Source organism: Notechis scutatus, chromosome Z (assembly GCF_049901735.1).
Source record: "Notechis scutatus isolate UNSWTSFEM ecotype Mainland chromosome Z, rNotScu1.2, whole genome shotgun sequence".
Classification (NCBI taxonomy): Eukaryota; Metazoa; Chordata; class Lepidosauria; order Squamata; family Elapidae; genus Notechis; species Notechis scutatus.
In genome coordinates, this window is record NC_142025.1 from 48,296,944 (window position 1) to 48,320,076 (window position 23,133).

A 23,133-nucleotide genomic window follows, 5' to 3' on the forward strand; every position below is an offset into this window, starting at 1 on the left:
TCACTAAAAATCAACACCAACTGGATGAATCCATCCATCAAGCAATAATTTCTTTCCAAGATTAATGTAACTTACTATGCATTTTGGTTCTATACAGTAGAATTTGGGTATAATAAATTTGACTTCATAACTCTGGACAGATGATATAGTCTCATTATTTTTTGTTATGATATAATTTCACATTAATACTCTCCCCATAATTTTCAAAAAGTGTACAATACAAGCCTCTCACATTCTGAATAGCATTGAATATTTATGATTAATGTATCTTAACAAGTTTATAATTATATGGCTCAAAATGGGACAATATCTCTACAGGTTTTTAAAACATTTAGGTGCATACCTGAGAGTTAGACACACTAGACTGAGTTATATAGTATTGAGGGTTTTGTAGTTTTGAATACATGGAGTACATTGGATCTTCATTCATCAACTTAGTATATAATGAGAGGGCTTCCATCACTTTTACATTGAGTTCCGAAAGTTCTGAGTGCTTCCTAAATAAAACAAATAAAAATAAGTAATATTTTTTAAATAAAACATTGCATCATGATTTGTTAACAGCTTATCAGTTAATAAGAAATAAAAATCATTCCACTGCAAGTCAAAAGTAGAAGCACAAAACTATAGTAATAAACTTTTACAGGACAACCCTCTTGCTTCCTAAGTCCCTTTTTATGACCCTGTAATCTCTTAATTCGGATAGAACTGAGCGTTTACTAGCCGGATGTACTTCCTGAAGCCACACATCACTTCCTAACAGCAAACAAAAACTTTCCAACCCTTTTAAAGAAGTAAAGAATTGCAAGGAAATAGTCACAGGATAAAAATACCTTAAAAAAATAAAGTTGACCATCAAAAAAAGTAGTGAATATGTGCCCAGAATCTCAAGTAGCCAACTCTATGTCTAGTCGAATGGGAAAATGGAAACAATAATGGCTACTATTAAAAAGGCTAAGTGACATTAACACATACCATTTTTAAAAATCTCGTGTAGAAATGTGAACTGTGGTAAAAACTCTAAAAAAGGCCAACTAGTTATAAACCTGTCAAAAAAAAATTCTGAAAGCCAGTGTTGCCCATGGTAAACTTTGTAGTTTTTCCTTGTCCCCCTCCAATGTTATGTCTTTGGCATAAAAAAGCTGCCAATCCCTACTGTAAGATACTAAGCTTACTGCTATTCTTACCGGTCAATATCTTCTAGCTTTTCATCAATGAGAGGTCCCATTTGATGGCACATTGCTAGAAATAGAGATATTAATATGCTTTATTTGCTCCAGCTGTTATAAACGTTAACATTGTATTACTTCCAGATTCCTTATTCTATAACATCTCAAACAAATAAACAAGTGCTGTAGATAAATGATGTTATTAGACAATAGAATTTTCACTGAATTAATAAAAAGATTTAAGACAGTTAAAGAAAGCTAATTTTGCAGAAATGGTCGGGATAGCTTAGCTTAGCAGTTTTGGAAGAGATTTTTAGGTAGGAGGTCTGTTATGTGACATTGTTATGTAGCATTAGGAAGCTTACTTTCAAGATGGACCAGCTCTGGAAGATCTGGTTCGTCATCTGCTGGATCTGCACTTTGCAACATTTGCAACAGCTGGTCCATTTTATCCTAGAACATGACATACAAATTATTTATTTGTAACTGCATGAGGTGTGTGCAACAATTTGAATATATTTGAAAAATATTTTTTTCTTTTCTTCAAAATGGACTCTTTTTCTTCTCTTGCCCCGAGAGTTTAATTTTATAAGTTCATTTAAGTGCAAAAAGGTTTGTCATAGAAAATCAAACCTCATTGCAACATGCAGAAATAAATACATTGTTTCTATATATGGATTATCAGGGTTTTTTATTAAATTAGTCGTTACTCCTGGAGACTACAGGCTTCCAAAGATCACCCAGCTGCCTTTGTGCCAACATGGAACTAAAACTTCCAGTCTTCTACATTCTGACCAGGCATCTTAGCCAATTATACCAACTGGTTCTCATGGATCATATAATTACATTTTCTTAAATAAAAGTAAATTATATGCCAAATAGTCGAATATTCACTTTTCAGAGAGAGCAATACCAGTATTATCAAGCCAGTTGCAAGTATGTTTAATAAAGCAGTTGCATTTTTACACCAGATTTCTTTCAATGAAACATGTTTATGTGAACAAGGAAGTTCTACAATTTCCTTTGTAGAAAATAAATTGTATAAACTACATCATACATTTTAATATATTCATGTAAAAAATTTAATAAGTATCACTGAATTAAAGAAATACTGGTCAAATTAAATTTTATACAATTGTTCTGCAACAATAAATATAATTTTAATGATATTAATTGATGACTTCAACAAATCTATTAACCAGCCTAAAATAAAAGTAACATTATGCTTGAAAATATTTATTTATTTATGTATTTACTTACTTATTTTATTTATTTATTTATTTATTAAATATGAATGCCACCCACTCACTCTCAGTTACTCTGGGCAACGTACAAAAATTCACAATACTATGAATAATTACCAATTATACTATCATTAATACAAATAGAATATTTCAACATATATAAGCTATTTCAGAAATCTTTTAAGAAACAATAGAATAGAAACCTGATGGCTACCAGTAGTCGTTAACTATAGCAACACCACCACCTAGTGATTAAAAAACAAAATGAAGGGAGTAGTGAAATGCACGAATATAATGTGGCACAAATCCATTAAATTCTTCTAAATCGTGCATTTTCCAAATCTTTTGGTATAAAAGATAAATAGTGTAATGAAACAAAAAACTGGACTTTAAAATATTTAAATCCATTTATGTAATATTTATGAAAATGCATATTTATTTACTTATTTGTTTATATGCTACCCATTTCACTATCAAAACAACCCTAGGTAACTTATAGTACAATAAAAATATAAATAAAAGAACTGACTTTTGATAAATATTTGACTTGTTTGCCACTCCAAAAATAATCTATATATGGGAATAGGCAGTGGACCATAGAAGTAATAATTGAGTATGAGCCAATGGATTGGGCAAAATATTAAATCTTTGCACTCAAACAAGGAAAGATTCAGGGAAGTAGTACCTCCCATTATTCAGGCATGTCTCTTTTCTACTTCTATGTGAGTTGTTTTAAGCATCACATTGAGCCGAGAAATCCTAAAAAGAGGTGAATGAGTGAGAAGTTGAGTAGTGCTGTGCTGGTGCGAATTCTGAACCATTTCTTCAAAATAATTTTTGAAGCATGCAGAACTCTAAATATTAGTTTCCTTTATATTTTCTTCTCAGCAAATATGTTTATTAATGTTTCAATTAAATAGCAATGAAGATGCTTCTAAGGGGAAACAACAGGGGAAGAATAAAAGCTATTGGTACAACTTAATATGCTTAAAATAGAAGAAATTTTGGTTGTGTTTTTTTTTTTTTTAGTACTTTCATCTATTGAGAGCACTCAGCCAATTCCAAAATCAAAACAGTACTTCATGTATTCTTTACTGATGACTGGATTTTGTACATACTTCATCAATATACATTGGTTCAGGTTCTGGTTCAATTGTTTCAACTTGAATTTCATCGCTAAACTGTACCGTTTTCTTTTCAGACTTCACTGCAGGAAAAAAAATGAAAGAATACTGAACAAAGTGCCAAATGTTTACAATGAAAAATAACTTTACATCAGATGTTAATATAGATTCAGATTCCTACAGCATTCCAACCGTCCAGAATCTTCCCACCACCAGCCAAAATATTACTGTGACTTTTAGATCCTGCTGGCAGTTGGCTACTAGTTAGGAAGAATAGCAATTTCAGGGGCTGAAAAGACTTTTCACAGAGGAGGAAATCAGAAGGGCAAAGAGAAATCAGTGTACACCATCTCAGCTTCCACTCCAATTTGATTTGGTGAACTGAATATAATTTTCAAGTGAGCTATGTCCACATAATTGTCATCCTATCCAGCTCCATTTTATTAGTTGCCTAATCAGAATATAATGAGGTACAATATGAAATGATTTGCTAAAATAAACATATGTCTTTAGCATTCCCATAATCTTCTATGAAATCTACTTGATCATAAACGTATAAACCTGGCAAATACTTGTTTTGATAAACACATACTGACTTTTGGCAATTATTTATTGCTTATAAGGTTCTTACACACTAATGCTTTTCTGATTAGTTCTATAAAATTCCCAAGTACTGATGTCAAACCATTCTGTAGTACCATTATGTGTGCTAGTTCAGTTCAGCACTGACATCATAGCTTCATTCTTCTCTGACTGCTATTTTCTAAAAGGAATAAATATGCTAGGAGATAAGACTTTCTCTCTCACATGGTTTATGAAAACTGTGAAAGGATTTTTCAGTAGCAAAGCGAATGACTTAGTTAATAACAGTGAAGACTGCCTGCAAACAACCTAGCTTCATCAGAGCAAAGGTGGGCAATGTCAGAAATGTCACAATTAAGCTTGTGTGTTTTAATAGTGTGAGAGGAAAGGTGCAGGGCAAAAAAAAAAATTGTTTGTACCCCTGTTCCCCCTTTATCTTTAAAGTTGCCTGCCCTTCCTTTATTTGACAGTTTGGTTCTATTTTTAAAGGGTTCTGAAAAGAAAGTATTGCACTAATTGCACAAAAAAAGAAGGAATCACGAGAAAGAAAGACGCTCTGCAAAGAGCTGAAGGCAACAGAACTGAGCTCAGCCAAGGGAAGATCCATAAGGTCCTTTCCCCATAGGAACAGCTGGTCAGCAAGCTCCAGCAAGTAACCAGCATTTACGGTATCACCAACAGCAAAAACTATAATGCTAGTAGTGTTGTAACTAGCTCTGGCAATTATGCAACACAGCAATGGGAAATGAAAAGTAGGAAAACTCAGAAATATCTTGAAAGGATATGCCTGAAGTATTCAGAAAGATCCTGAAGCACCAGGGAACTACCAAAGGACTGGAAAAGAGCTGATGTAGTTCCAATCCTTTTTTTAAAAAGGGGGGTGGAATAGATCCAAGAAACTACACACCAATCAGCCCGACCTCAAGACCTAGGAAGATTCTGGAAAAGATAATCAAGCAACAAATCAGCAAACACCTAGAGGCAAACAAAGTCATAATCAAAAGCCAAAATGGGTTTGTCGAAAACAGATCATGCTAGACAAATCTTATTGCATTCTTTGACAAAGAGACAAAATTAGTGGACCAGAGGAATGCTGTAGATATAATTTACTTGGATTTCAGCAAGGCATTTGATTGACCACAATCTACTATTTGATAAGAGAAAAATGTGGGTTCAACAACATCATCACCAGATGGATTCATATCTGCTGACCAATTGCACTCAATGTGCGGTCCTCAATGAAACTGCATCTACATGGAGGAAAGAATGCACTGGGGTACCTCAAAACTCTGTTTTGGACCCAGTATTCCTCAACATCTTCATCAATGATTTGGATGAGGGGATAGATGGGGAACTCCCTTGCAGACACCAACAAGCTGTCAGGAATACCCAACACTCCAGAAGATAGGCTTAAGATTCAGAAGGATCTTGCCAGGCTTGAACATTGGACACTATCTAACAAAATGAAATTCAATAGTGAAAAAAAATAAGGTTCTACATTTAAGAAAGAAAAACCAAATGCACAGGTACAGCATAATAGTAACTGTGAGAAAGAACTTGGAGTCCTAGTGGACAATCACTTAAATATGAGCCAACAGTTTGCTGCAGCTGCCAAAGAAATCCAACACAGTCCTAAGCTGCATAAACAGAGGGATAGAATCAAGATCACGTGAAGTGTTAATACCACTTTATAATGCTTTGGTAAGGCCACACTTGGATTACCTCATCCAGTTTTGGTCACCACGATGTAAAAAAAAAACGTTGAGACTTTAGAAAGAGTGCAGAGAAGAGCAACAAAGATGATTAAATGACTGGAGACTAAAACATATAAAGAATGGTTGCTGGAATTGGGCAAGTCTAATTTAATGAAAAGAAGGACTAGGAGTGACATGATAGCAGTCTTCCGAAATCTCAGGGGTTGCCACAAAAAAGTGGGAGTCAAGCTATTCTCCAAAACACCTGAGCGCAGAACAAGAAGCAATGGATGGAAACTAATCAAGGAGAGAAGCAACCTAGAACTAAGAAGAAATTTCCTGACAGTTAGAACAACTAATCAGTGAAACAACTTGCCTCCAGAAGTTGTGAATACTCCAACACTGGAAGTTTTTAAGAAGAGATTGGACAACCATTTGTCTGAAATGGTATAAGGTTTCCTACCTGAACAGGGGCTTGGACTAGAAGACTTCCAAGGTCCCTTCCAATTTTGTTATTCTATTCTATTGTATTCCTATTTCCATTCTATTCTATTCTTTACAAAACTTGAGACGCTATGGTATATTCCACCTAGGCAAATAAATATGGAAAAGAGAATCTGACTTGAAATTATAGCCACCAACTGCTAGCAACACCAACTGTTAGCAATACTAAATCTCTGACAGCACTGCAGCTTTCACAAAGCATAGAAAAAGCAGGCAGCAAGCCAGCTTTCCTTCCTTCTCCCCCACCCCTCAGTACCGAGCTATTTGGCTACATAAGTAATTGCAGATAGAGGTGGGGAAGGATTTAGGGGATGTTGAAAGCTTAAAAAAAGTATCCTAGATTAAGTTAAAATGGAAAATAGATTAGGAGATATTAATTAGAATATAGGACCAATGAATTAGAACTGGATAGAGACTAGGAAGAAGAACAAAGAAGAACAAATAAAGAAATAGAATCTAAAACTAAGGGTCTTTTATTATAAAGAAAAATATTTTCTGTAGTAGTAAAATCCTTTTTGAAGGGAATGATTTAGCCTTTTTCTTATTCATGTACCATCTATCCAAAGATCTATGGCTTTTCTCTCACTGTGCTACTTACTCATTTCTGGTTCAGCAGTAAGATCAGCGGTTACAAAATTGGAAGGAAATAATCCTGTCCCTTGATGAGTTTCACCTTTCCACCAGTTTGTATCACTATGAATGATGAAGAAAATAATTACTTAGAATGGAAAAACAAAGGGTCGAGCAGTGACAAGTTGCATTCCATTTCTACCCACCAAAATACTTTGGACAGCATCCTTGATTAATTCTTGAAGCCACTAAATTAAATACACCCTTTTATCTACTTATCTGTAGGTTTATTAAGAAATGAATAATTCATGTGCAACTAGTAAGATAAAGAGCAACTATTAAGAGAACTCTAAGGAATATGGAACACAAGGAATCTTTCAAAAGCAGCTTTCGTTTAGTAAAAATCATTAATTCAGTAAAACCTTGATTTTACAAAGGAATAAAGACATGGTATTAGTTATTGTGAAGTTTGATTTATAGTTTGTAATAAATTTTACATAATTTACATATAATATTAATAAACAATGTAAAAAGTATTTGGCCATTGCCTGATATTTTTGCCGACAGGGAATTTTACTATATTACAAATGAATTGCTGTCATAAAAATTAAAAAAATATCTTCCTTGGATTATGATTTCAAATTTTAAAAAATATTTAAATTAATGTTCTAGAATAGTGCCTTTTATAATACCAAATCACATTAGCGATTAGTTGCCCAAAATTAAATTGTACAGAACTAGGATGAAAACACTGTTTTATGCTGATATATGAGGAAGTGACTTTAAAAAACCCAAACTGAGTTTCAATCAGTTTTAAGAAGTGATAAATTATCAAGAACTTGGATACTGGAATACCTTGATTTAAATAAATAAATGAACTGGAAAGGTACATTGGCTTATCTGAATGTTCATTTTCTGTCTTGGTGGAGTGAGTCCAGATAGGATGGGTTATATCAGCTTAAATCAATAGAACTGAGCCTGCTCAAATTCAAGCTCCACCCCTTTGCTGTGGCCACTCCCCAGCTTTCGACAAAGCATCAAGACAGACAGGACGTGATTCAACTAATGCTGATAAACAGACACACATTAATTCACCCCACTAGCCCACCCCAGACCAAACTAGGGTGGGGCTGGACTCACTCCACCAACACGGAAAATGAACATTCAGGCAAGCCAATGTTCTTTTTCCTGTCTATGGTTATGTGAGTCCAGATAGGATGGGACATACCCAATCCTGCTAATTCCAGGGAGGACAATAGTCTGGTCCTACTTACATCAGTGTTCATGTACACTTTGCAAGACTCTCTGCCAAAAGCGGCATCCGCCGCAGGAAAGGCATCAATGCGATAATGGTGGATAAAAGGAGACAGAGAAGACCAGGTGGCTGCTCTTCAAATCTCCTCAATGGGGGCTTGGGTAGCCAGGCCGCTATTGCTGTCGGACTTCTGGTGGAATGTGCTGTCACCCCTCTTGGAATCAGAAGAGCCGGTGTGATAAGCCTTAGCAATGCAAGCCCTAATCCACCTGCCCACCGTCGTTGGCGACACCTTCAACCCCAAGGAACCGGGTTGAAATGAGAAGAACAGAGCCTCCATTCTGTGGAACGTCCTCCAGATGTAAGTCTTCAACGCCCTTCATACATGCCATGATCGCTCGAGAGAATGGGCAGGAGAAGGGCAAAAATTGAGAAGGACAACTTCCTGTGCTCTATGAAATCTGGAATTGATTTTAGGAATAAAGGAGGGATCTAACCGAAATACCACTCTGTCTGCATGGAAGACACACAAGAGCTCTCCTTGACAGAAAGAGCAGCTAACTCAGAGATCCTCCTAGCCGAGGTGATGGCTATGAGGAAAGCCACCTTGAGAGAGAGGAAATATAAAGTTATGGATTTATGTGGTTCAAAAGGTGGAGACATTCAGGCTTTTAGAACTTTGGGAAGATCCCAAGTGGGAAATCTGTAAACCACTGGTGGTCTTAAATTCAATGCCCCTACGAATGGTCTGACTGAGAGACAGGGAACCTTTTCGGTGTGAAAACAAAACCGAGGAAAGGGCTGCAACTTGTCTATGCAAGGTATTAGTGGCGAGTCCCTTGTTGAGACCCTCCTGCAAAAAATCCAAAATATTGGCCACAGAAGCCGAAATGGGGGAAATTTTGGATTTCAAATACCACTGGCAGAAAACTTTCCAAGTGGCCTGATAAATTCTGTTAGTGGAAGGCTGTCTGGCTGCTAAGATGGTCTGGGTGGCCTTCTCAGAAATCTTTTGCTTCCTTAGAGCACTCCGCTCAACCGCCATGCGGTCAGCTGGAACCACTGAGGATCCGGGTGTGAGACTTCTCCCTGGAGAAGGGAGACTTTGAGAGGAGGGATCCTCCAAGGAGCGGAGCATGAAAAGTTCACCAGATCCACGAACCAAGGATATCTGGGCCAGTATGGAGCTATTAACAATACTTCTGCCTCCTCCTCCAAAATTTTCCGAATCACCGCTGGTAACAACAGAAGAGGAGGGAAGGCATACAGCAGCCCTCGAGGCCAACGGCACCTCAGGGCATTGGTCCCTTCTGCCCCCTGGTGCGCGAACCTGGTGAAGAATCTGGGAAGTTGGGCATTGGCCAGAGAGGCAAACAGGTCCACAACTGGAAGTCCGAATATCTGAACCAGCTCCTGAAACAGAATACTCCACTCTGAGGGAGTCAATTTTTGTTCTACTTAGCTAATCTGCTTGTGTATTATTCCCCCCCCCCCAGATGTGTTCCGCCCCTAATCGAAAGGAGATTCTTTTCTGCCCAAAATCCAAGACCTTCAGCCTCTAACACAAGAGCTTGGGATCTGGTACCTCCCTGTCTATAAATGTGTGCCTTGGCTGTGGTGTTGTTCGTCAAGATAAGGACATGAGAATGAAAAATGTGTAACCTAAATTGTTTGAGAGCTTGAGAACAGCTCTTAATTCTAACCAATTAATAATCTTCCCTTTTTCTGAGGGGGACCACAGACCCTGTGCCAAGTTCAAGTCTAAATGGGCTCCCCAACCGTGGAAGACTGGCATCCATGATGACTATACAGGAAGGTTCTTTGAATGATTGTCCAGCGTGCAAGGCCAGAGAAGACCACTATAACAATGACCTTTTGATTGATGTAGAGACGGAGAACCTAATAGCCAAAAGATTCCTGCCCGCCTTTTGATGTGGCAAAAGGAACCATTGAAGCTTTCTGGAGTGAAGCCTGGCCCAAGGCACAATGGAGATGGTGGAAATCATATTCCCTAATAGTTGGGATAGAGAAGCCAGAGAGGAAGAACGAGCCTTTACAATCTTCCCAATCATAGACTGCACACTGTCACTCCTCTCTTGTGAGAGAAAAACTTTGCAAGAAAGTGTATCTATGTTAGCCCCCAAATGCAATAAACTTGTGGTAGGAGAAAAATGGCTTTTCTTCTCATTTATGGAAAACCTGTCGTCTTGTAACGTGTTAATGGTAATCTGTAGATCCTTTAGAGCTTGGTCTGTAGAAGAAGACTGGATTAAAATGACATCAAAGTAAGACTAAACCCTAATGGGGATACTCCTCAAACAGGCTGCCAGGGCTGCCAAGACTTTTGTGAAAACCCTAGGCGCAGAGGACAAGCCAAAGGGCATGGCCCTGTATTGGAAATGTTTGCCTTGGTAAGTGAAATGTAAGTATTGCCTATGTGAATGACAAATTCTGATATGAAGATAAGCTTCAGTGAGATCTATAGAGGTGAGGAAGTCACCCTCCCAGTTGCTGGCCAAGATAGTCTGTAGTGAATGCATCCTGAAACACTTGTACAATACAAATTTATTGAGCCTTTTAAGATCTAAGGTGGCTCGCTATCCCCCAGATGATTTAGGTACCACAAACAGACAGAAATAAAATCCCTTGCCCTGTTGGTCAATGGGGACCTTTTGTATGGCCCTGATGTCTAAAAGTTGTTGAATTGCCTGTTCCACCAACCGTCTACGAGATGGAATTCTGGAGCCTGAACAAGCTACAAAAAATCTGGGAGGAAGAGATCGAAATTCGAGGGATAGACCCTGTTCTAACAGTTTATAACATCGAAGCATTGGATGTGATAGTTTCCCATTGGGCAGCAAAATGGGATAATCTGCCCCCAATGGGAGGACTACTGCTATCTTTATCAGGAGTGTCTGAAGAAGCGACTTCCTCCCCCACGAAAGGGCCTCTTGCCTGAGTACTGAGTACTGCGGTCTGTCATAGGCTGCTCTGTCCTGAGGGCGTTCTTGCCAGTTCTAGGGTTGCCCCTGGGACCCTTGAGCCCATGAAGTGCCCTCTCCTCTGAAAGAGGATCTACAGTTATAAGGAGCAGCCCTGAAATTGGAGCGTCGATTTAGAGAAGGAAGGTACTTCTACTTGTCCCTGGTTTCAACCAGGTGCAGCTCCAGGACCTCACCAAACAGCTTGTCCCCTTTTATGGGAGAAGAGGCCACCGTCCACTTGTGCCGACCGTCTGCTTGCCAACTCTTCAGCCAAAACATTCTACAGGCAGCGATGGATGTGGCGATGGCCTTGGAGGCAAACCTGGCACTATTCAAAGTAGCGTCTGCGGTGAATTCTGCAGCTGTGACCAACTTATGGATATCTTGATGAATTCTCACGTCAGGTGCAGGGACTCAGTCCTGCAATTGGCGAAGCCACCGTAGAGAGGATCTTATGAAAAAAGAGGCGGCTGACGCCACCTTGACTGCCCAAGCAGCTGCCAGGTGAGTGCACTGGAGAGATTGCTCAATCCTCTTATCCTCAGCTTTTAGTGCCTCTTCAGGATCTGCCGGATTGGATGAGGCAGAGATCATAGCCGCAACTGGTGCATCAATGTCGGTACCTGTAGGGAGCTGGTTAGCTCGGGCCCCATAGTGAAGAAACGCCTCTCATTGGCCAACAGCGATAAGGAAGTACCAGGGGCTTCCATCTGTTTTTGTATAACATTGAGGAATAATCGAGGGACAGGAACCATTTCTGGTCTTACAGCTGGTTCATCGAAAAATTGATCAGGTGGCACCATCACCCTCTGTTTCACCAACATCAGCCCCAGGCCCCAACTTTGCAATTTTCTTGGCTTTGAATAATAAAGCCCTAAACTTCTGTGCATCAAAGATTCCAGTAAAGGATGGTTTTTCAGGGGCCATATCCTCATCCTCTGAGAAATCAGATTCTTTTTTCTCTTCTTCAAGGGCTCTGCCAGAAATGCTGGGTAAAGAAGGCACTGGGGAACCTCTGTCTCTGAAAGAATAGGTTTCTCTAGCATGAAAAGACCTGTCTAGTTCTGATTGATCTGAGGCCTCAGAGATATTTCCTTTAGATGCTCGAAGAGCCTCTAGCACTCCCCTTCTGATAGCCTTAGCAATAATGTCTTCCAAATGAGCTGGAACAGCCTCTTCCTCTTCCTCAGAATTGTAAGATTCAAGAACAGGTCTGGTCCTTTTAGGGGGAGGAGGAAGCAGCTCCTCCACAATTGTCGGCTCCCTATTATCCCTCTCAAGGTCTCCCAAAGGAGTTGGATCCCCAACTGCAGAAGAATTGTCAGGGGACACCAAATACCAGGGCGAGGGGGCCCAATAGAGGTAGAAGGCCCTACTTCCAGTTGTAAAACTGGGAGTTGTGCAGACTAATCTGAACCATCATCAGGAGGGGAAGATCTCCTGCCCTTCCCCCCAGCCACATGGTGGCGTTTCTCCAACCTTTTTCCAGAAGCCTTTGGTTCTTTCTGGACCCTTGGTTCAGCTCTGGCTTCAGAGGCCTTCCTCTTCTGTCTGCCTCTGGATTTTCCTTTGGAAGTGGAAGGGCTGGACTCCCTTTCTTGTTCTTTATCAGCCATCTCACCTGGAGAATGAATTAATTCACAAGAAAGAGGCCGGGAAGGGAGGGGACCTGCTGGAAGGAGGGAGGAGTATTAATAAATCCAATCACAAGGGAATAATGCAATAAAAAAGCCAGATCCAGAAACAAATTAATCACCTTACCTGGGAAGCTGGCTTAACAAGCCTTTGAAGGCTACTACTGGGCTGCAGCCACACCCTGCCAGTCACACACCAGGTTTTGGACCTGCAAACAGGTCAGAAAGGTGTCCACGCAATTTCCTCAGTGCTGGAATGCAATGCAGCACTGGCAACGTGACCAGTAGTGCCCTCAGCTGGGAGTAATCCCTGCCAGCTGGGATCGGGCCATGCCCGATCAAGCAGATGCTTTGCTTTCTCCAATCCTTCTGCAAAGTTCTCCTATGGCTTCTGCTCTCCAGTCTTCTAGCCGCTGCTGTAAGCTGCTGCGCTGTGCGTTTTGCAGCCAAGGCAATCCTCTCAGCAAAGCAGGAAAATGAAAGAGAAACCACAAGCGGTTTCTGCTGCTGCCGCGCTGCCACACCAATCAGCTGGTGGCCCTTATCAGGCTGATTGCCTGGAGTCATCCCACGTGGTCCTGGCTTCACGCGCTGTGCCTAAAGCCTTTTGCGCAATTTGGAAGCTCTGGGAGCGAAAATTAGCCCAATCACTTGAATCCAGCAGTTTACAAGCCTCAAAGTTGTCTTTTAAAACTTTTTTTCCTTTAACGATCAGGCTCCACTTAAAGCTATAGTGGAGCTTTGCAAAACACGTCTAGTCCTGGCTAAGACTGAGTCAAAAACTGGGGAGTGGCCACAGCAAAGGGGAGGAGCTTGAATTTGAGCAGACTCAGTCCTATTGGTTTAAGATGATATAAAAAAATCTGGGGAGTGGCCACAGCAAAGGGGAGGAGCTTGAATTTGAGCAGACTCAGTCCTATTGGTTTAAGCTGATATAACCCATTTTATCTGGACTCACGTAACCACAGGAAAATTGAGTAGACTTCATTTCTATTTACATTTCTATTACATAATGTTGAGCTAATATTTTTTTCTAAATAATTAAGACGGACACATAATCCAACAAAATTATCAATCAAGTGGCAAACTCTATTAGATTGCAAGAGCTAAAATGTTTCTTGCTTAAAATGATGCATTTCGCCATTACTGTAGTGGTGATCCTTGTTTACTAACCACTCATTCAGAGACCGTTCAAATTTATGATGTCATTGATAGAGCAGTACTTAGGATTGATTCCAAAAGTCTCAGCCATTGCTGTGTCCCCACAGTTACGTGATTGTCACCCAGATGCTTAGTGACCATCTCAGAACTGCAACACTGCAGCGTCCTGAGATCATGATTGCCATTTGAAACCTTCACTGACAGCTCACAAGCAAAATTACTGGAAAAGGAGGCAGGAGATCACAAATGGTGACCATGGGACATTGCACTTAAAAATGGTAAGGTAATTTGCTTGACGATGGCAACCAGAAGTGCCATTACTAAGAAATGCAGTTACATAACATCATTCTTTACAACTGTTTTAACTAGTAATTGAATTCCTATTCAGGCAATGCAAGCATTAATTTGAATTAGTGCTGAAATGCAAATAAGAAATAAGAAAAAAATACATCGCTAAAGATATTTTACCATTTCAAATATATTACTGCTACAAAATTCCATTCTTCCCTTTAAAAGGATTAAAAAAACTACTAACTTCAGTTTTTCTGTAGGCCCATGGACAATTTAATTTGTGCTTTGCTATGAGACCAAAGCTTTAACATAAACAGTATTTTTCTTCATTTTTATTATCCTATATAACGAAACTACTGTAGAACTTGTATTCATTTTGATTAATTAGCCTTTTCTGTTTCTATAACTCAGGTTTTATTTTTAGCACCCTGTCACATGTACTCACTGCATTATACTAAAATATTGTATGCATTGTTATTGATGTTTTAGAAAGAGTTTAGACTTTAGACATTTTCACTGTCTTTTCTAAACAATGTCCATCACCTTTTAAAAGGACTAAGAATATACAAACCTGCTGAATATCATTACTATGCCCAAGACAACATATTGATTTCACTCCCAAAAAAATATTAATGGAAAAACTGTTTTTGCAATACAGCAAAAGAATGCTGCACAAGAATTTCGTAAGACAGGCTATGATTTACTATAGTAACCAAACAGTTGGGGAATCGGCATGCAAGTCATCAGTAAGCTCCTACAACCATTACATGATACTTTGCAAAAGGAAATGGTTGCATACTATTGACTTACATTTTCTCAGATGACAATAAATGAATTCATTCTGTCCATACTTCTTTAGACTCCCCCCAACTATTTTTTTTAATTCCAAAATTAGGCCATATAAAAGAATCTTTTTCAATAATGCTGATGCTCCAGAACAGATGCACTATCAGAAGGTACTAACTGAATAAGCCACAGTTACCTGATTTAAATACAGTATAAACTGAAGACTGAGTTTGCATATCGCTAACATGCCAAACAAATGGCGAAGTTCTATGTGTGAACCAGAGGCTATGGCATAACATCTTACAAAACCATACTTTCTGATGCTCTAAAACACTAGCTCCATTCAGACATTTGTGTGGAGAGCTCAAAGTGGAATAAAAACAGATCAGAAATGCAGCTCTGTCCCACCACTCCCCAACCTCAATATATTCCGGCAGGAGATCTAAAGAGGAAATTGTACTTGTGTTCACTTAAAAACAAGGACCACCATCAGCCTTTTGAAATCCACATTAAACAAACAATTGTATTCACATATAGTGCTTATGGTTTTCCACATAAAAGAGCTTTTTTTTCTGGAAGTGGCCTATCTGTATTCATTTCAGTAGATCCTATTATTTTTAAAAAAGCACAAAGATTGAAAAAAAAAACTAGTCTACTAGAATTATGTCTAACAGATAAGCATAATCTGATTCATGTTTTTCAAAAGAATATAAAATGTCAAAAGATTAAAACATAGGCCACAGTCCTACTGAACTGGACAGCATCAAAATGTCATAATTGAAAATAACAAATATGAACCAAAACATTTAACAATTCTATATTTCCAAGAGATACTCCTTTTACCTGTCATCAAGAACAGTGATAAGTTCTCCAGCTTTAAATGTTAATTCATTATCTTCAGCAGCTTCAAAATCATAAATTGCTCGAACATTTCGCCCCTCATGTTTGTGATTTGTTGAGAGAGTTGTAGTGTTTGGATAAAGAGTGGAAAGTGGTGTTTGCTGTTGTCTTTGTTCTTTCAGTGATAATTCAATAGCTGTGAAATAAAAAAAAAAACAAAGAAAAGAAATTCTCATTTCAGTTGTGTGATTATTTGCATAATATATCTTTCAAAGTAAAAAAGTGGAAATATTCATTTAAAGCACAACTTATACTGAAGATATACAATTATGCCTACTAAAACAATAAGGTTCATGAACTGATTCTCATGTCAGCATTTTAATATTCTTGGATAACATACTCCAACTTTTAAAAATTACTAAAGTTTAAGTTTATTTGAGGACAAAGCAATTATGCAGAATAAAAGGGAAAATGCTTCATAAATTACACATCAGTATAAATATGAGAAGACCTACCTGATACCAGTTTAAAAGATATACTAGATATATACGTAAGACCTGCTTGTTTAAAACAAAAGACTATTTCCTGTGTCATTTCTAAGCAGTGGAATGCCCCTTTGGAGAAGTGACTGACCCATTCTGTCATCAAAACAGTTTTAAAATATATATTTTCCATTTAACCTAACATATTAACTAACAGACATTAATAATGGTCAATATATTTTATTGGCTTTTAATCTTTTTCGGTATAGAGTTAATTTTGTTTTTAATTCATATTGCATGGTATTCTTATTAGCCAGCTTGAATATCTTTTTCCTCTGATGGAAAAGTAAGATATAAATCCAATTCAAGTATTATTATCCCATTTATCGTATCTCCCCGATCTCTTTCTGGACAGCTTAATCTTCATTATCACATATGTAAAGGAGTAACAGTAGTACTAATAAATTTATAATGTACCTATAATTAAATGCAGTGTAGAAATTAGGATTTTGGCCCTAGAGTTCATAACTACTCACATTTGTATTTCTTTCTGGTGCTGTTATTTGGATTGAGTTTTATATTCAGTCTTTTTCTAACTATTTTTCTTCTTTGCAAGTTATTTGACATTTTTAGTGGAATTTGGCCAGAATGTATTCTGCAGAGCCTTCAAAGTAAAATAAGATTAAAACAACATAGATGAAGGTGTTGTCTTAGTCTCACGTCACTTTCAAGGCTCTATAGAATACATTTTGAACAACGATCACTAAGGTTTAAAATAACATGTAAGCATTATATAACCTCTTATTATTTTCTTTTGACTTCTTATTTACCATGCTGGTTGTATAATAATTCTTTTTTTGAAGCCAAATTCTCTGGTTGCCAACTTCCTTGGAAAATAGTTTATTTCGTAATTGGTACTCAGCAATAATTAAGCTTTAGTCCCAAGTACATCTGTCCACACATTAGTTGTATTGCCAAATAAATGTGTTTTGGCATCATTGTTTAGGCCAGCTTTTTTTCCTATTTTTTCATTACACAACAAAAAGCTACTGAATATTTTCAAAACTACATTTTCATACAAAGAATGTATATATATATCCTCCAATATAGCATATTAACCGTACAATTATTGATTTTTATTAGATTTTTTAAAAAATACCAACTGTAAATGTTGAATGTTTATATTGTCTTTAAATTAAACCAACCTTTAGCTAAATCCTCTTCTTCTTTCTTATTTGCTACTGTTCCAGGATCTTTGGCTACTAGAGCTGGGCTTGCTTTTGCTTTTTCTGCAGCCTGATCAAAACATAGAGGAACAATACTTAAATTTAAAAGAATTATTGTAATATATTCAATCTATTAAAAATGGTCCCATTGTTTTAACATATTTCCAATTGGCTTTGAAAAGTCAAATAGACCAATGGTCTATGAAGGAAGCATACTGTTCTAAAAAATACAAATCTGCAAATACCCACTCAGAAAAAAACTACTTAAGTTTCATTCTAAATTCAAAGATATGCATGACAGGAATTGATAGAACTTGGTACATCTGTTAGACATTCACTAAACATGTAACACCTAAAATATAAGAATATAATCTATATGAACTAGGTAATAGTAACTTATTCATTAATTAAAAAGCAAATTCTTTTTGCACTTAAATGCCTTTTTCATTATAAAAACAGCACCTATAGATATGAACATGATACTTCATTATGTTCACTCCACTGATTTCTTTGTTGAGGTCAGGAAACAAGTAGTCTACAATTGCTGTAACAGGTCAGGCATGCAATTTTTCAAGGTTAAGGGAGAGTTCAGGAGTGCTGGTGGTATTCAGGCTTCACTAGACATGCTTCTTTACCATTCAGGGCTACATAACTCTGACAGTTTCTGGAACAGGATCGGTTTTAAAATCAATGGTCTGAATATAGTAACAATGGCAAGTTTTACTGCTTGCAAAAGCACAAGCAGTGATAAATTTTGTTAGCGGATTAGAGGATGTCAAGTTAGGTCTTGTCAATTCCGTTTTCAGTGACTGGGAACTCAAATGATTAGCATTTGAACATTAAACAAATTGTTTTATGAACTGGCAGATCTGAAAATCAATGTATTAGAAACCAAGTTGCTTGCCTGAGACAGAAAATCAATACAACATGAATTGTTTCCTTGAGAAATGTGAATGAAAAATGAGAAAAGATAGGATGAAGAATAAATAAATGCTGAACAAATATGGACTGAATACCAAGTGAGTGACACAATATGAAAGAAGTATGTTGAAGTGAACCAGTTCTACAGAGAGAATTAAATTTCATTCCTTCCATATAAAGGAAGATAGAATATTACAAGAGGAAGAGGAAGACCAATTAAATCGTAGTTAAATTTTGGTATTAAAAAACATCTGGGTGATTTTGGACTAGTCGCTCTCTCTCAGCCAAACCCACCTCATAGGGTTATTACGGGGAAAACAGGAGGGAGAAAAAGTATTAGATATGTTCATCTCCTTGAGTTATTTATAAAAAGAATAAAAGTGGAATAAAAATAAAATAAATAAAAATTGATGGCACTAACGAAGGCCAAAAGAGAAAGATGTAGTTTAAAGAACAAAAGGCTATGTATGAAGTAGTATATAGAAATGTACTAGAAGTATAAAAGCAGTAGAAATATAGGAAGCAAGAACAGTTTGTTAGGACACAAAGATAATAGTTATTTATTACCACTTTACCTGTGAACCAATAACTGGAAACATGACACCCTGTTCCTTAAGGTTTTTTATCATAGCAGATATTAGACTAAGTTGAGGATCATTCTTGAATTCATCTGTCCATTCGACCATGAGTGCTTTTAACTTTTCACAAACCTTTGGATGACCCTGTGAAAAGGGTAAAATATTTACTGTAAGATCATCAGACTCGGCCTTAATTACTGTTTTAGACTGACATCCCTAGACAAATGGACTAATTTCTAATAGCATTCAGAGGATACAAAACTATTTTTCAAAAACGTTTTTTAAAATGTGCTTTCAATCTCATGCAAATATATACACTTCTGGGCTATTCCCATTGGGTTCACAACCTCTGGTGATCACAGAAAAAGAAGTGCAAGATCTATTTTACAGACAAAAGCCAGGAAAAGCACCAGGGCCAGACAAGATAACTCTTTCTTGCTTAAGTCTGTGCTGACCAATTGGTCCCCTTCTTCACCCGAATCTTCAATAGATTACTAGAGATGTGCTATGTTCCTTTCTGCTTCAAACGTTCTACCATCATCCCAGTGGCAAAGAAGCCCTCCATCAAGGAACTGAATGACTACAGACCAGTTGCTCTAACATCGGTAGTTATGAAAATCTTTGAAAGGTTTGTGCTGTCCCACCTGAAAACCATCACGGATCCGCTGTTAGATTCCATGCAGTTTGCATACTGAGCAAATAGATCGACAGATGATGCTGTTAACATGGCTCTGCATTACATCCTACAACACCTTGAATCTCCAAATACCTATGCAAGGGTCCTCTTTGTAGACTTTAGTTCAGCATTCAATACCATCATTCCAGACATTCTTCTAACTAAATTAAACCAGTTAACAGTACCTGAACACACTTGTAAGTGGATCATAAGCTTCTTAACAGACAGGAAGCAACAGGTGAACTAGGCAGAAGCACACCTGATACCTATACAATTAGCATAGCCCCTCCCCCAAGGCTGTGTGCTTTCTCCACTTCTCCCTATATACCAATGACTGCATCTCAAACGATCCATCTGTTAAAATAATGAAGTTTGCAGATGACACAACAATGATCGGTCTCATTCCAGACAATGACGAATCTTCATACAGACAGGAGGTTGTACAACTTGCCTCATGGTGTAACCGGAACAATCTGGAACTGAACACACTCAAAACCGTAGAAATGGTGGTAGACTTTAGAAAAATATCCTCCCATACTACCACCTCTTACAATACTAGACAACACAGTATCAACAGTAGAGACCTTCAGATTTCTAGGTTCTATTGTATCACATGACCTAAAATGGACACCTAACATCAAAAACATCATCAAAAAGCACAAAAAGAATGTTCTTTCTGTGCCAACTCAGAAAGCTCAAACTGACCAAGGAGCTGCTGATACAGTTCTACAGAGGAATTATTGAATGTCATCTGCACCTCTATAACTGTCTGGTTTGATTCTGCAACCCAACAGGACAGACACAGACTTCAGAGGGTAATTAGAACTGCAGAAAAAACAATTACTACCAACCTGCCTTCAATTGAGGACCTGTATACTGCATGAGTCAAAAAGGGGGCTGTGAAAATATTACAGACCCCTCACATCCCAGACATACTGTTTCAACTCCTTCCCTCAAAATGACGCTATAGAGCACTGCACACCAGAACACCAGAACACCTAGACACAAGAACAGGTTATTTTCCAAACGCCATCACTCTGCTAAACAAATAATTCCCTCAACACTGTCCAACTATTTACAAAGTCTGTATTACTATTACTATTAATCTTTTCATCACTCCTTATCGCCCATTCCCTCCCACTTGTGACTGTATGACTGTAACTTTGTTGCTTGTATCCTCATGATCTATATTGACTGTTTCCTAGTATGATTTGATTGCTTATTGTACCCTATGACTATTACGAAGTGTTGTACCTTATGATTCTTGACTCTCGACAAATGTATCTTTTCTTTTATATATACAGAGAGCATTTGCACCAAGACAAATTCCTTGTGTGTCCAATCACACTTGGCCAATAAAAAGAATTCTATGTTATGCTACGCTACGCTATGCTATTCTTTAAAAAAGCCAGTTTTTGAGGCTTCCATAGGGGACTCAAAGAAAAGAACAGTTCGTAAACTTTAATAACTGGTTTTTATTATCACAAAATTCTGTTTAAGTAGTGCATTCAATTAACAATAGTAGAGACAATATGATCATTTCCTTGGAAGTGTATTCAGATCAAGTTATATATACATTGAGACTTCTGACAACTACAATGAAAACATTGGAGGGCTTTTTTCTGTCTTCCCTTCCCAACCTTGGTCTCTGTTATGCCAATTTAACAAAAACATATAAGCACTTTAAGGACCAAATCATTTATTATGGCATTAATGTTTGAGAATTAGTACTTGCTTCAACATAAAAATGCGGATTATTTTATTTTTGCTAAAAGACAGCATTCCTATGATAATCATATAGTTATTTGTCCTTATGGATATTATTCATATTGAAGCATATCTATTTTTTATAGTATGATTCTCCTAAACTGACAGCTGTATAACCAGCTTTAAACTATATTACCTTATTTAGCACATTGCTTACTTCGCTTGCAAAATCTCTTGAACATACTTCCAAATGGAATATTTTACCACAATTTGAGACACATGCTCCAAGAAGCTAAAGAGAAGAGGGGGAATCAAGATTAAGTATTTAACAATATAAATTTATTTTATATATTTTAAAAAAAATTAAATGCCACATACTGTCAATGCCTGCATAGCAACATGAGGATCCTTGTGGTTCACCCTCTTCATAATAGAACGAAGACAGTCCTTAGGCCTGAAGAAATAAAATAAATGTTTTTAAAATATATTGATGAAGGCTGCTATAGCCTGAAGGAGACAATTCCTAACATACCCTGAAGCAAAGGCATTAGAGGATCTTATAGGTTAAAAATAAGCTTTCTGAATTGGACTCAGGAGATAATTGGCAGCCAATGTAACAAACAGGGGGGTGGGGGGAACTGATATGCTTGCGTAGTAGTTCTTATCCATCAGCATCCCTGCTGTATTCTGCATCAACTGTGTTATTTTCAATCTAGTCATGTGTACAGTTACCTAAATGGATGGTGATAAATTCATAATTTATTGTTCCAAAAACATCCCAGCCTGGGAAAAGAACCAGTTGGCCCAACCAGCCGTAGCTCATCAAATGATACCCTGGCCGTGGCTCCCACCTGACATTCCAACAAGAGTCAAAGGTCCCGGGTGGACCTTCCCCTGCAGGAGAAAAGTGATTCCATCCAAAGCCAACAGACTTCAAGCCAGGTGTTTTAGGACAAGCACCAATTACCCCTTACTGGAAATTTATTTCTATCCATCCAGACGTCACAACTTTCACACTGTCAAATTTGCAAGGCAATCCAGACAAATAGCACACCCAGAAGTACTAATTCTAACTTTATTGTAAGGTTACACTAACAGAATCTTCCCAAGTCTGAAACTACATCTCTCCTTCCCTCACCTTACAATTCAAGAAACTAGGGAGAGTCCCTATGAAGAGATTTCCCATATCCACATTCTTTCTGCTGATTCAGCCGCCACTGTCAAGTTTATGGCTCTTTCTCCTGTCTCCCAAGCTCATTCTTACATACCATTTTTAATAGCAACAGCATCTGCAGCATAACCTGAAATAGTAAATTTTCAATTGAATACCATCAGTGCACAGTTAATACCTCGCCCTAAAGCAACACATGGCCTCTTCCAAATGTCTTATGGATGCTGATCTGTAGTGAGGAGAAACAGAATCGTATTGCAACACAGACAGGAGCACCCAATAATAGAACTGCTTCTTTCCTATCAGTGCTGACTGGAATTCCATTATTAAGGTAGAAGTGAACCACTGCAGAAAAGTTCCACCAACTCCCAACCTCCAGGGGTGGTCCAATACGATAGCATTGCTATTGATTATCAAAAGCTTCTGAGAAATGTCTGGGTGAATGGGGTTATTTTCCCACCATCTAGATCCAACACAGCCCATCTACCAGAAAACAAAGTTTTGGTTCTGAATCCAGATTTGAAGGAATCCAAA

The 23,133-nt window shown here is 37.7% G+C and overlaps 1 protein-coding gene across 4 annotated transcripts in view; it reads right to left on the bottom strand.

The window, feature by feature from the left end:
- Window positions 1–23,133, bottom strand: part of STAM (signal transducing adaptor molecule) — a 34,609-nt gene that overhangs the window by 2,827 nt on the left and 8,649 nt on the right. For 2 of the 4 annotated variants that reach the window (XM_026686197.2, XM_087945347.1), the window contains exons 3-12: window positions 21,807–21,882; window positions 21,646–21,720; window positions 19,043–19,189; window positions 17,526–17,616; window positions 15,842–16,034; window positions 6,916–7,010; window positions 3,532–3,620; window positions 1,535–1,622; window positions 1,188–1,242; window positions 344–497 (exon numbers count right to left, since the gene is read on the bottom strand). In XM_026686197.2, the coding sequence (XP_026541982.1) occupies window positions 344–497; window positions 1,188–1,242; window positions 1,535–1,622; window positions 3,532–3,620; window positions 6,916–7,010; window positions 15,842–16,034; window positions 17,526–17,616; window positions 19,043–19,189; window positions 21,646–21,720; window positions 21,807–21,882 (1,063 nt within the window). Of the gene's footprint in view, window positions 1–343; window positions 498–1,187; window positions 1,243–1,534; window positions 1,623–3,531; window positions 3,621–6,915; window positions 7,011–15,841; window positions 16,035–17,525; window positions 17,617–19,042; window positions 19,190–21,624; window positions 21,721–21,806; window positions 21,883–23,133 lie in introns of all 4 variants that reach the window. The other 2 variants (XM_026686196.2, XM_087945346.1) reach the window with 1 other exon arrangement.